The 13,350-nt window shown below is 46.0% G+C and overlaps 1 protein-coding gene across 18 annotated transcripts in view; it reads right to left on the bottom strand.

The window, feature by feature from the left end:
* The window catches only part of GRIK4 (glutamate ionotropic receptor kainate type subunit 4), a 483,018-nt gene that overhangs the window by 15,595 nt on the left and 454,073 nt on the right, over positions 1–13,350 (bottom strand). For 14 of the 18 annotated variants that reach the window (XM_074015465.1, XM_074015473.1, XM_045370902.3 and 11 more), the window contains 3 exons: positions 11,741–11,906; positions 10,159–10,384; positions 5,424–5,552 (listed from right to left, as the gene is read on the bottom strand). In XM_074015465.1, the coding sequence (XP_073871566.1) occupies positions 5,424–5,552; positions 10,159–10,384; positions 11,741–11,906 (521 nt within the window). The remainder of the gene's footprint in view (positions 1–5,423; positions 5,553–10,158; positions 10,385–11,740; positions 11,907–13,350) is intronic. The other 4 variants (XR_010581045.2, XR_012423807.1, XR_012423808.1 and 1 more) reach the window with 1 other exon arrangement.

Genomic DNA, 13,350 nt, shown 5'->3' with positions numbered 1-13,350 from the left:
ATTGCCTCTTATTAATACAGCTCACCCTCTTGTTCCAAAGGATGACCGTAGAGAGACAAGTTAACACTGGCTGGCTGATAGCACCCAGAAATCTTCGGATGCATTTGGGACCTGGGCAGGATGACTTCCACTGTTTATTTTCCCTTTCATCTGTTCAGTTCTCTTCTTCATGCCAGGGAACATTTGGTCCCAAAGTGCAGTGGAGAGAGGCCTCCTGTTCACTTCTTTCCATCTTTCCTGGAAGCCTGATCTCCCTCTCTGCCTCCCCTCTCCCTCCACCCTGAACTCCACTGTCAGCGCAGTCTTCCAAAACTGTGGAACCATCTAATCTATTGTGGATGCGGAACTGTTTCCAAGGCCAACAACTGCAACAATTATAACTTTGTATTTCTATTCCACCTCCAACTTCCATTTCCACCACATGGGCAAAAACATAGAGACTTTTCAGTCATTTCATGTTTAAATTCGCTTAAATCCAGTGTCTTCTCCATTCCCCCTTCTTTCCGGGATGTATTTCAGGTTTGTGGTTGTGTCATTGTATTGGGGTGGGGATAGGTGTCTGGTCTTATGCTGTAGTCCACTTAGATTTCCAATATCTTTGTCTGGAGTTAAGGAAAACTCAGGCCTTTCACTGGGCCCTCTGCTGTGGGTCCCTATGTGCCACCTCTTACGTCCCCCACTTCACTGAGGCATGGCACATATTTCTGGGGTTTGCTAAACTCCAGAAATATGCGTCATGCCACAGTACAAACTCATTACACAGCCAAACTCCCCAGATGCGAATTCTTCTCTGCTCCACATGTACACCCACAGCCCCTGCACAAGTAAAAATCTCTTTAGAACGCTTGGAATACCCAGCTAATTCTGGGAGTGCTATCTGCCACTTGCCGGCTCCCAGGAGGGCAAGGACCAAGCACATTTTTACACGTCACTTCCTGCTCAGAAGCTCCTGTCCTGGCCAGGGCATCCTTTTATCTGATTTGCAGAGTTGGTGGCCTGGTTTTTCTATTTCTAATTTTTTTTTTTTTTTTTTTTTACTCCTACTTCTAGCATCAACTTTTTGCCCAGATTCTATTAGGAATTAACCTTCTGTATTCCAAAATACTTCTCTAGCAAATCAAAAACCTCGCTCTCCAAGGACATTATGTCTGCTGTGAGCTTTAAGAACTTATTTTGGAACTTAAAGCCAGTAATTTGACTTGGTTTCTCCCGAGGCAATAACTATCCCCTGGGACCATGAATGCCACCAAGAGCTCAGAATTCCGTCCCACCACACCTGCTTTCTGTGTGCCACATCTCACCCCAGAACCTTTGATGGCTACTGCCAATTCTCCCAAACCCAGTCCAGGGCACTGTTGCTGTGCCAAGGAGTCTGGCAAAGCTGTGGCATGCTGTTAGGACATCTTCCTGGGACACTGATTTTACTTACGGCTTGGGTGGGAAAAAACATTCTTACATTAAATAAACATGCCTATATTACAGAGTAAGATGCAAAATTCACACGTATTTTTAGGACAAAACAGAAGATTTTCAGGAAATTCCGAACAAGTAGGCTGCTTTAGACAATGTCCTAGATCCCCAGCAGTTCCCATTTGGTCTCCTCTGCTTTTGGTTCCTCCTGTGAAAATGCGTGAGACAGACTGGTTGCAGTCCAAATACCTTTACCCAGTTTTCAACTCTCTCTTAAGTCCAACCTCATCCTACCTTTTCAGACCGAGTTCTCAGCATAACACCTGTGCCTCACAGCAGTCCTAAAGCAGCCATTCCTACGGGATGCTTCCAGGTCCGGGCCATGTGCCCTTAAACCTTCCCTGACCATTCCGCAGAATTCATCACTTCCTCTTCTGGGCTTCCAGACATTCTCTTTATACCACTATTAAAACTCTCCCACACTGCAACCATTACAGCAACGATCTGTGCCTCTCTCTAGCTTCTAAGCCTCTTAAGGGCAAGGGCAGGTTGTGTTCCTTTTGGTAATTTCAGAGCCCCGCACAGTGCCTGGTACACAGCAGTTTACCACGCTGTTTGTTGGCAGCAATGAGAGCTACATGAATACTTTCCATGCCAACATTTGGGGTGCTGGGCTCCCGTTTCAGAGGAAACAATCATAAGATAAGGCTTTCCAGACTTTTCCTTCTCCAAAGTCAGGAGGACTTTGAGATGCTTGCTCATTCACCTATTCATTTATCGATTGTAAATGAATTGTTCATTGTTTCATCAAACACTGATGGCAGGTGATGTTCTGGGCATCAGGACACAAAAATTAATAAGACACAGTCCCTGTCCTTGAGTTGCTTATTGTCTATAGGGGGGAAAAATGTCAACAGACAGAAAATAAATGTCTTAAATGTTGATTTTTGAAGAGCCCTTCAGCCTGAGGAAGAAGGGATGGATGCGCACATTCGCAGCTTGGGGACACTATTCAAACCTCTCATTGTGCCCTAATTGCTCGTTCAGGCCTCTCTCTTCTCCAGCACCTCTGCACCACCATATGCCTTCGGTCAGCTGTTCAGAGGCAGGAACAACTGACTGTGAGCGGACAGCTCCTGGTGCGAGGGCTATTGGGGAAAGTAACTTCAAGCACAGTCTCATGAGTCACGTTAGCATGACCCAGGAGAACACAACAATTGGTAGCTTCCGACAGCTAGCGGCAGTTTTCATCACACATCCCACAAACACTGGGTAACTACTATGTGCCTGGCTCTGTTGGGGAGGCTAGGACCACAGAAGCAAATGAGACTGAGTCTGGGTCTAAGGTGCCAGCAACTGAGCAGAGGAGACCAAGATTGCAGCATAGTGTGTTGAGGGCTCTGTCCAAAGTCACAGAAGGCCCCCAACCCACTGTGGTGAGGGGAGAGGGAGATCAAGGGTTTCTAGGAAGACAGATACCTAGACATTTCTTCTATTTCATCTATCAATCAGAGGAAGGATCGATTAGCAGAAGGTCCTCTGCTGTGGGCCCCAGGTTCACCTCCCCATTTCCACGTTAGACAGCTGCAGAGCACACCACTACTACTGTTTCCCTGCAGACGGAGGTGAGATGGCCCTCTTTCCTGCCATCCTTTAGCTCACTGTTATCACAGAGCAACATTAACATATGCTGACAATAATCCAATTTTATTTTAGCTATTCCAGGTCCAGCCACATGTTTCCAATCCATCTCTTTTTTTCGGAGAGGGAGTGGAGGAGCATTTTGCTACCCACACCTTCCCTAGTACAAACCGATTACACAATCCAACTCCCCAAATGCGAATTCTTCTCTGTTCCATCTGGACCACCCACAGCCCCTGCACACAGCCCTGCCCACTGCGCTGACTTCCGCTCCACACCCGTCTTCAAGGTGCTTATCTGCCTGCAATGCCCTCCTCCTACACTGTTGCCCTATTGAGGTCCTGGGCATCTTCAAAATCTAGTTCATTCTATCCAATCCACAGAAGTGTCTTGACACTTTTTTCTGCATATCCCCCATTTTCTATTACTCTGAACAAGCAGAAGTAATCTCCGCACTTCACCCCCTAGCATTTAACTGTAATTTGGCAAGTGTCAGTAATTGTGTGCTGACCGCTTCCAGTAAGTTAATTTTGTTTCCAGAAGTCACTTTAAGACGCTTGCTGGTAAGTCTGCAGAGCTTTCTTACTCCCAGGCGTGTGAAGTGATGTGCTAGGACACCTCACTGTCACTCAGCACATCCCTATTGATGGAATATCCGGCTGACCCTTGAAAATAACTCCCCTGCAGGCAGCTGATGGAATCAGACAGCCCGGAAGTTCAGAGAGCAGCCGAGTACAGTGCTAGGATGCAGATCAGTGACAGCTACGATACACTGGGCCCGGGGAGGAGCCAAGCTCTGTGCTTTTTCACTCTCCCTTCACAGCAGCCCTACCGTGTGTTACTTACTGAACTCATTTTACAGATAAAGGAATGAGGGCTCAGCGCTGTTAACTAATGTGCTGAAACTCACAGACTCGCGGTCGGTGGAGACGGGACTGAAATGAGGTCTGCCCATGCCCTGTGTCCATTCATGTCCACTGCTTTCCCCATGGTCAGATCTGGCCTTTGGGGAATGAAGAGCCAAGAAGTGTGTGGCCTCACTCAGTTCCTCTGAGAGCAGCATTTCCTTTAAATTATAAAAAATAATTGCTCCATATATCCATATTGTTGAGACCTCTTCTTGCAAGATAGAGATCCACGTTTAGACACTGAGAATCACATAGTTATTCATTCGCTGTCTCATTAGGGACAATCATTCATGCTGAGCAGAAAAGACAAGCACATGATATCCTTCATTCTGTTCCTCAGCTGTCTTCCTCAGGCAGAGCATGGACAGGTAAATCTGTTGCATATTTAACAAGGCTGCAGTAGATGGAGTAGTAGATATGGTATGTGACCATATGATTTATTGTCTAAACCAGGCCACTTTGAGAATGAAAGCTGTCTAGAAATAATTAATAGGCATTAACTGATCTACAACAGATAGAAACAAGACTATACCATCCTGGGCAAACTAGGGTAAGTGTTCCCCTACAGAAAATCCTGGGTGCTCAGGCACCCTCAACACTCCTTAACCAAACATCTTAGTCAGGGACTGCTTTCTATTTAGCCAAATTTAACATTCGCTCATTCATTTGATAAAATATCCACATGTCCAGCTCTGTGGGCAGCCCTGTGATGACCAACCCTGCCCTCATGAAGCTTACATTCTAGTAGAGAAAGTGGAAAGTAAACAAATACATAAGAAATATAATATCAGGTAGCGATGAGGTCGGAGAAGGGAAATAAGGTGGGGTTAAGGTGATGGAGAGACATGTGTAGGGTAGGAGTGAAGAGCTCTTCAAAGAGAGGCCAGGAGGAGGGAGCAGGTGCACAGGCCCTGGGGTGGAAGAGCCAGATGGGAGGCTTGGGGACCAGAGAGAAGAGAGGAAGGTTGAAGGGGAACAGATCATATAGGGCCCTGAATTTTATTCCCAGTGGGATGGGAAACCGTTGGAAGGTTTGTGCAGGGGAATCCTGACATCGAATTTGCATTTTTAAAAAGGATCACTCTAGCTAGTAGTGGAGAATATATTGTAGAGACGCAAGAATGGGAAACTAAAACCAGGCGGTTGTAATTACACAGGTGTGAGACAATGCAGCACGGGCCAGGGTAGAAGCCGTGGTGCTAGGGGTCAGAGGCAGCTGGGTTCAAGAAACACCATGGAGGCAGAGTCTCTAGGACTTGGAAGCCAGGTGGACACTGGGTGCCCGTGATACACAAGACCCTGGGACAGACCTGACCCCCTGCCAGCCCAGCTTATACCTAGGTTCCTTCCAAGGCGGTTCGCGATGGGTCCTAGAAGTCATTATGTGTACCTGGAATTTGAACATGAGAAACAAGCTACTTTGGTCCTCTAGGGCAGGAGGAGGATGGCCCTGAACGTCCTTACCTTTAGCTCTGTGATCTTCCTCCTTGGGGCACTTCCCTCCTTCCCACCATTTGCGCTTCAGGATCTCCAGGCGGTTGTTCTCCTGCAGCTGGAGAATGGCCAGATCAAACTCGTCCCGGAAAACCGAGCCTGCGGGGGTCACAGGAGAGCCCAGGACACAGGTTGTGAATGCCCTGTTAGGGGTCACTCTGCTCCCCTTCCCGGCACACCTCCTGGCCACCCTGCCTGCTTTCACCTCGAGAGGGGACAGACAGATGCAGCGGATGGGGCGAGCCCCTGGGGCCACTGCTCTCTACTTCCCCGGAAGAGTGCGGCGTTCTGGCTTCACACAGGGTTCTCAGGTTTTTCTACTTCCCTTCTCTCCATGCTGACTGGCGCATCCAGCCCATGGCCCAACACCCCAAGATAGGTCAAGGAAAGGCTTTCCAGGCAGTCGTACCATCCACCTCCCCAGCCGGACACCACCACTTTCTAAATTAAAAAGATGGTCTATTCTGGTTAAACAACCTGCCCACCAACACCCAGGACACTGGCTGCAAAGTATCCAATCCACCTCCAGGAGGCCAGAGTTTGTGCTTCTGTGACACAAACCTCTTAGGTGTGTCCAATTTCTACTTTATTTAAATTAATTTCTCATGGCCAGTCACGGTGACTCATGCCACTCTGAAGGCTCAAAGTCCAAAGTGTGAATGTCCTTTTAAAAAGCACAGAGAATGAGAATGAGAAAGTGCTCATTCTCAGCACTTTGGGAGGCCGAGATCACTTTGGGAGGGCGGATCACTTGAGGCCAGGAATTCAAGACCAACCTGGCCAATATGGTGAAACCCCATCTCTAGTAAAATACAAGAATTAGCTGGGTGTGGTGGTGTGCACCTGTAGTCCCAGCTACCCAGGAGGCTGAGACAGAAGAATCACTTGAACCTGGGAGACAGGGGCAGTGATCACACCACTGCACTCCAGCCTGGGCAACAGAATGTGAGACTCCGTTTCAAAAATAAATAAGTGAATCAATTTCTTAGGCACTTGTAACTCTCACTACGTTACACCTGACAACTGTTTATCCAGAGAAGTAACCAATCAGTGAGAGAAGAGCCACACCAGAGTGTGAGAATCAGGTCACCAGGTGTTCCCCATCCTCAGCGCTGCCTTCTGAGCGCACGAGAACCCACTGGCCTGTCCATCACCCTGTTTCTCCCACTCCTCCTTCCCTCCTCAAAAGAAGGTTTTTTTTTCTGTTCAGTACTATTCTTTTTTAATTTTTCTAATGCAATTTTGCCAAGGAGCTTTGGTTCTAGAATTTAGGTTTAATCACAAAAACAGGCTTAAATCAAACCATGGAAAGCTCAATGTCTCAGCACAGGCTGAGGCCTGAGATTATTAAGAAAAAGCTGCCAAGAGGCTGGAAAACAACTAAGCTGCCCAGTTTCCTTGCCCAAACTCTATGAAGGCTGGATGTGGACAGATGCCCCAGAGGAGAAAGGCTACTCTGAAGGATCAGGCAGAGCTTGGAACAAACAGATGAGTGCTTCTGAAATTTTCACGTGCATTGCAATCACCTGGGGATTTTGCTGAACTGCAGAATCTGATTCAGTAGGCCTGGGGTGGGGCCTGAGAGTCTGCATTTCCAACAAGCCCCTAGGTGATGTCCATGCTGCTGGGCCATGGACCACACTTTAAGAGGCAAGGAACCAGAACATCTCCCAGATCTCTTCCAACCGTGACAGCCCACGGCTCCACGGTAGAACCTTCCCTACTATAGATACAACTCTGCTTGGACACCCAAACCCAAGCCTGTAGCACTGGATGTGTGCATGTGATTTGGGCAAACACCAACGAGCTTCATGTAGAGTAAGTACTTATTACACATCTTACACATAGTTGGACCCGAACCCCAAGCCTGCAGCACTGAATGTGTGCAAGTGATTTGGGCAAACACCAGCAGAGCTTCAAATACAGTAAGTACTTATTACACATCTGCAGTGAATGGACACATGAACGAGTTGTCTAACAGAGGTTGTTAGGTGGTGAGGCTAATGAACATTCCAGGTTTAGAGAGAATGGTCTAGCCCAGCAAGGCAGTTCAAGCAGTTTGAAGGCATGTTCAACCCAACCTCCTAACACATCAGGGGCCACATGAAAGGCCTATTCTGCTTACTCGTTGGTTGCCTACTTAGTTCCTAAGCCACCTGATTAATTTTCCATCTTGTTCCTTGTTTTGTTTCTCTTAATTTTCCTGGGTCCAACCACATTGCTTATTCCATAGTTAGGCTCTTACATTCCACTTAAGAATGATATACATGCTTGTATTTCCTGGGCATACCCCCAGCTGGACCTAAATCCTGGCTCATCAATGAACTGTGTAATGTTCTTTCCAGCTTCATGTGGGAAGCTGGGCTAGCTCCGAGTAGACCTTCCCACCTATCCTGTCCTTTCTAGCTGATAGGACCCATTGGCAACATGGTCTGGTAAATGAATTACTGGACTGGAGACAAGCATCCTAGGCTCAAACCCAGCTTCTCTACCTATTCTGTGACCTTGGACAAGTAATCTGTCAGCTCTGAATCTGAGTTCTGTCCTCTACAGGATGGGAATAACCACATACATCTTGCAGGGGTCTATGAAGTGAGATAAAATGTGAAAACAGTGTCATGTCAGATATACAGCAAACGCATTTCCTTTCACTTTTCCTTGGTTATTGATGAAAATTTCTAGAGTTGTGGTCTGTCTTACCCCAACTCTCCATTGTTTTGCTCCACGAAAACTTTGGAAGCATTTGAAATTTAGGTAAAATGTGTTAAATTGCTAGAGTATCATCAAGGTGTGCCTTAAGTTCATTTTGCAGTTCACACTATCATCTTGAAACAAAATGTCAGTGAGTATATCTCTCAAAGGGGTCCATAATCTGTATTATTAGTGGACACCAGTGAAATATAATGGCATATAGAGGGTGTGGAGGTTTATAAGTACCCGGAGTGAAGCCTCCAGTTCACAGTTCACAGAACTCCTAGTGCCATAATGTACAGAGTTCAGGGATGAACCATATTATTACCTATGTTCATTTTCTTGGTTTCTGATCAGAATTTAAGTCATGTGCTTTTGTCAAATAGTGGTGGCTCATGCCTGTAATCCCAGCACTTTGGGAGGCTGAGGTGGGCAGATCACCTGAGGTCAGGAGTTCAAGACCAGCCTGGCCAGCATGGTGAAACCCCATCTCTACTAAAAATACAAAAATTAGCTGGCCATGGTAGCACACGCCTGTGGTCCCAGCTATTCGGGAGGCTGAGGTACAAGAATCACTTGAACTGGGAGGCAGAGGCTGCAGTGAGCCTAGATAGTGCCACTGTACTCCAGCCTAGGTGACAGAGTGAGACTCTGTCTCAAAATAAATAAATAAATAAACATATATATATATATATATGTGTGTGTGTGTGTGTGTGTGTAATAACATAGGAAACCATAGAAGAGATGAGAAGGACACTAATATCCCCCAAGGCAGGCTCAGTGTGAGACACTAAGGTAAGGCACCTAACTAGATTATCAGGTTTAATCCTCCCAACCCCATATGGTAGGTATTAGAAACCTAATTTTATGAATTAGATAACTGAGGCTAAAGAATGCATCTAAGGTACCACAGCCAGTAACTAGAACACGTCCCGGGGTCTGCCTGACTCCAAGCCTGTGCTCTTTACACTCCACAGGTGTGAGTGAATCCTGCAATTTACAGAGTTTTGAGCTAAGGTAAAGATCAACAACAGGGATGTGTACTGTAAATACAAAGATGAGCATACCGTATGCCAATTTTCTCCCAGAGACTGATGGCCTTGATTCCTGCTTCTTCCCCTGTTGCCTTGTACAAGAACACCCTCATGCAAGAACAACCCTCTACAGCACGGGCTCTCTATGGGGTGTGTGGAGGGGGAAGGGTGCATGTCAGAAGGGGCTGGGGAAACATACAGATCCCCTTCACAATCACCACAGCAGCCAAACATGTCCTCTCCTCATCTTCTTGGGGAGGTTCTGTTAGCAGGTGAAGGCTCAAAGTCCAAAGTGTGAATGTCCTTTTAAAAAGCACAGCCAGGATACCTTTCTGGAAGCCAAACATCTCTACCCTCCTATTCATAGAATGAGACGGGGTGACACCCAGTCAGCAGGCCAAACACCAGAGCATTCCCGCCCCTTCTCAATGACCCACACCAACCTACTGTAGATGGATCAGTGAAATCCACAAATAATTTAAAAGCCATTTCATCTAATCATGGCCGTCCCCTTTAGAAGTAAACTTTTCACTGGTGACGCTAACAAATAGCAAAATTAACTGATTTGAATTTCACCATCTCATCCTTCTTTCCACTGCTAGTAGAGATAGCAATCAACAGAGAAATGGCCAAGGGGTAGCAAGCAAGAAGAGGAACAAAAGGCCTAAATACACACCAAAGGCATCAATGCTCTTTAATAATTAGTATTAGCCCTTTAAATTAGTCAGTTAATCAATCAGTAGCTAATCAACTAACTCTTTAATAATCAAGGATTGAGCACTGGTTGTTGAGTAAAAGAAATATGTGTGTTTGCTTTAAAAAAAAAAAAAAACAACAACTTTAGAATGCCCATCTAAAGTCACTGTTAAACTGGTTCTAGCAACAGGGGTTACTGGATTCAATGCTGCTTTCAGTGGTTTGATCTACCCTGACCCTGTCTGGACAAAGCTACCCAAAGAGGCTGTTCCTCTCCCGCATACCGACTGGCATGCCAATCCCATAGCCCTTGGTGTCCAGCAGGCCCCCAATCTGAGTGAGGTTGCAGTTTCGCTGCCGATAGTACTCGTTCATGGTGGATTCCAGGAGGAAGGCGTAGTTGGAATTCAACACCCTGGCGATTCCCTCCTCTGTGCTCTTCACGAACACGCTGGGCTGCTTGGAATACATGTAATTCCACATGCGTTGGTAGGTCTGGTAGCGGGAATTCTGGGAAAAGAACAAAAGGAAGCAGGATTGGGAAAAGAGGAAGGAAACGTTGATTTAAAAAGAGAGGGAATCAAAGTGCACCTTAAGATGCTGGCCCTTCCTCTACCCGCCAATCACAGACAAGAACCTTTTCCCTTTCTGTGTCTCAACACAAGATGTTCACTGTCACTGTGTAACGGCAGGGGAGGGGGGTGTGCCTTTGATACCTTTTACAGAAAGACGAGGAAGCAACAGGGCACTAGGGCCCTGATTTGGTCATTGGTTTTGCCTCATCTACCCTCAAGAGCTCTTCTACTGCCAACCTCCATTTTCCGGTAGAACTGAAATTCTGGTTGGGTACCTTCATTGTCCCTCAATTTGGGGCAGTGAACTTAGGTTCATTTAGGACTATACAGAAATACCATTTGAAGAAGCAGTTTCACTATTTTCTATCCACCCTAAACCAGTTGATCAATCACATATACGAAGCTGGCTGCTGTGTTACAAATAATAACAAGTCAGAGAACTCTGGGGGTCTATCCAAACCCTGTGTTTGCACGATGACTTCACTGCTCTCTGTGCCAGTAGGCACTGAGACTTGCCTGGAAAACAGAAAGCTGAAGGCATTGGACTTGTTTCATGTGAAAATGAACTTCTTGGATATTAGGTTGGTTAGACACCTTTTAACTCCAGGGGAAACCTGCTTCCCAAGAGAGCTTGAGGCACATGAAAACCACTATTCCATCTGGTCTGGCTGTCAGTCTTGGCGATCAATCAGTTTGCTGACAGCAAACACATCGCTGTGGCAGGGCTTTCTCCTGAGCCTTGCAAGGGAAACTCAAAGAAGACAACAGGTCCCTATCTGATACCTATCAAGTCTGGAATCAATGAAGCCAGTTTGTCTTAAGCTGGTGTTCCTCAAACTTCAGTCACTCGTGTATGAATCTTGCTCTAAATACTACCTACACGATTTAAATCACTTGTTAAAATGTAAATGTATACGTTAACCCCATTCTATGCAGTAATACAAATAAAACTACAAGTTTGATTCACTGCATATATATACTTTTTTTCTAATGGCCATTAATATAAATATGAAACTATGGCAACGAAAAAATAGTTCCACCACATTAGACCTAAAATCATCTCAAGTATCACCACTCTGGCACCGGCTGATATTAACACAAAGTTCTTTTGGGACCTCATTCCAGGTGTATTTTGTGGAGCAACAGATAAATGAACCCCATGTGGACTTCCAAACTATATGTTCAAAAGAGATAATGAGATGACGAGAGATATTTTTATCTCCAGCAGACAAACATCTCAACTTTATTCTGCCCAGTTCCCGATGTTGATGAGCAACCAAATGGGGTTTACTTGGAAGAAGGTCATGCTGGAGCCTCCGTGAATTGTGCCATACTCAATGGCGGTCTGGTCAGCCAGGTCATCCACTGACTCAATGGGCACATCCATGCGCTGCACGGTCAGGAAGGCTGCCAGGTTGGCCGTGTAGGATGAGATGATGATCAGCGTGAATGCCCACCTATGTAGGAAAAGACAAGGAAGTCATCATTGCCCGGGCACTCCCTGGAGTCTTGGCCCCCAACCCCAGTCCTGCTGTGACATGGGAGAGACCAGGCATCTTTCTTCTAAAAGAGCTTTCAGCTTAGTGGGGGAAGAGAAAGGAGGCAGGGCATATGATGTCAACAGAAATGAATCGAGTTGGTGAGCACTGCCTGGAAGAAGACAGCTGATTTATTTTTCTTATTTCCTAAAGGAGATGATTATTGGGTTATTATTCAAAAGAGGTATAGTCCATGCACATGAGACAGTTTTGGACACTGTGAGAAATGAGCCAGTGAATGAGCTGCGCGTGCCAGCTCCAAGGGCTCTGTTCAGAGCTAGAGCAGGAGGGCTTCCTCGCCTCCTCGTGTTGAAGCCAACCTTCAAATGTGCATTGCCAGGCACTGATCATCTACCACGAGCTACATCCACTATCTCACTTAATCCCTACAGCTCAGGAAGGCAAAATTCTTATCCCAATTTTACAGGTGGGGAAATTGAGGCTCAGAGAAGTGAAGCAACCTGCCAAGTAACACCTTGATATATTCTTCTTTTTTTTTTTTTTTTTTTTTTTTTTTGAGACGGAGTCTCACTCTGTTGCCAGGCTGGAGTACAGTGGCGCGATCTTGGCTCACTGCAACCTCCACCTCTGGATTCAAGTGATTCTCTTGCCTCAGCCTCCTGAGGAGCTGAAACTATAGGCACATTCCACCCTGCCCAGCAAATTTTTGTATTTTTAGTAGAGATGGGGTTTCACTGTGTTGGCCAGGATGGTCTCCATCTCTTGACCTTGTGATCCACCTGCCTTGGCCTCCCAAAGTGCTGGGATTACAGGCGTAAGCCACCGCACCTGGCCGATAAATTCTTTTTTTTTGGAGACAGGGTCCTGCTCTGTCGTCCAGGCTGGAATGCAGTGGCTTAGTCAGGGCTCAATGCAACCTAGAACTCCCAGGCTCAAGAGTTCTTCCTGCCTCAGTCTCCCAAAGTACTGGGACTATAGGTGTGAGCCCCTGTGCCATCTGATAAATTCGTATTTTAAAATCAGTTCTATAAATTGTAACAGAAAATCTTTAGTAAAGACGACCTAGTGAAAAGCACCTTTGAACTGCTGAAAGGCTGGAATTAGAAAATATTCTTACAACTGTCACGCCATTTCAAATTAGAAGATTGTTTTATTGAGTAGACAGAACTCATTTAAAATTAGAATAATTTTGCAGCTCAGGCAGCATATATCCTAAATCCCTTAAAACCTGTGTGTTCATTTTAGTAGGTTAAACAAGCCTTCTCCCATCTGGTCAACAGTATGGAGCTACATCCCAATCCCAAGGGGCTCAGAGAGAGATCGTAGCACAGTTTGGGATGGAGAATCACAAATTCTGAATCAGTGGAGCCTGAGTTCATAAGGCTTTATCCATTATAGACAC

The sequence above is a fragment of the Macaca fascicularis genome, chromosome 14 (assembly GCF_037993035.2).
Source record: "Macaca fascicularis isolate 582-1 chromosome 14, T2T-MFA8v1.1".
Lineage (NCBI taxonomy): Eukaryota > Metazoa > Chordata > Mammalia > Primates > Cercopithecidae > Macaca > Macaca fascicularis.
This window is presented reverse-complemented; position numbering and strand designations above follow the sequence as displayed.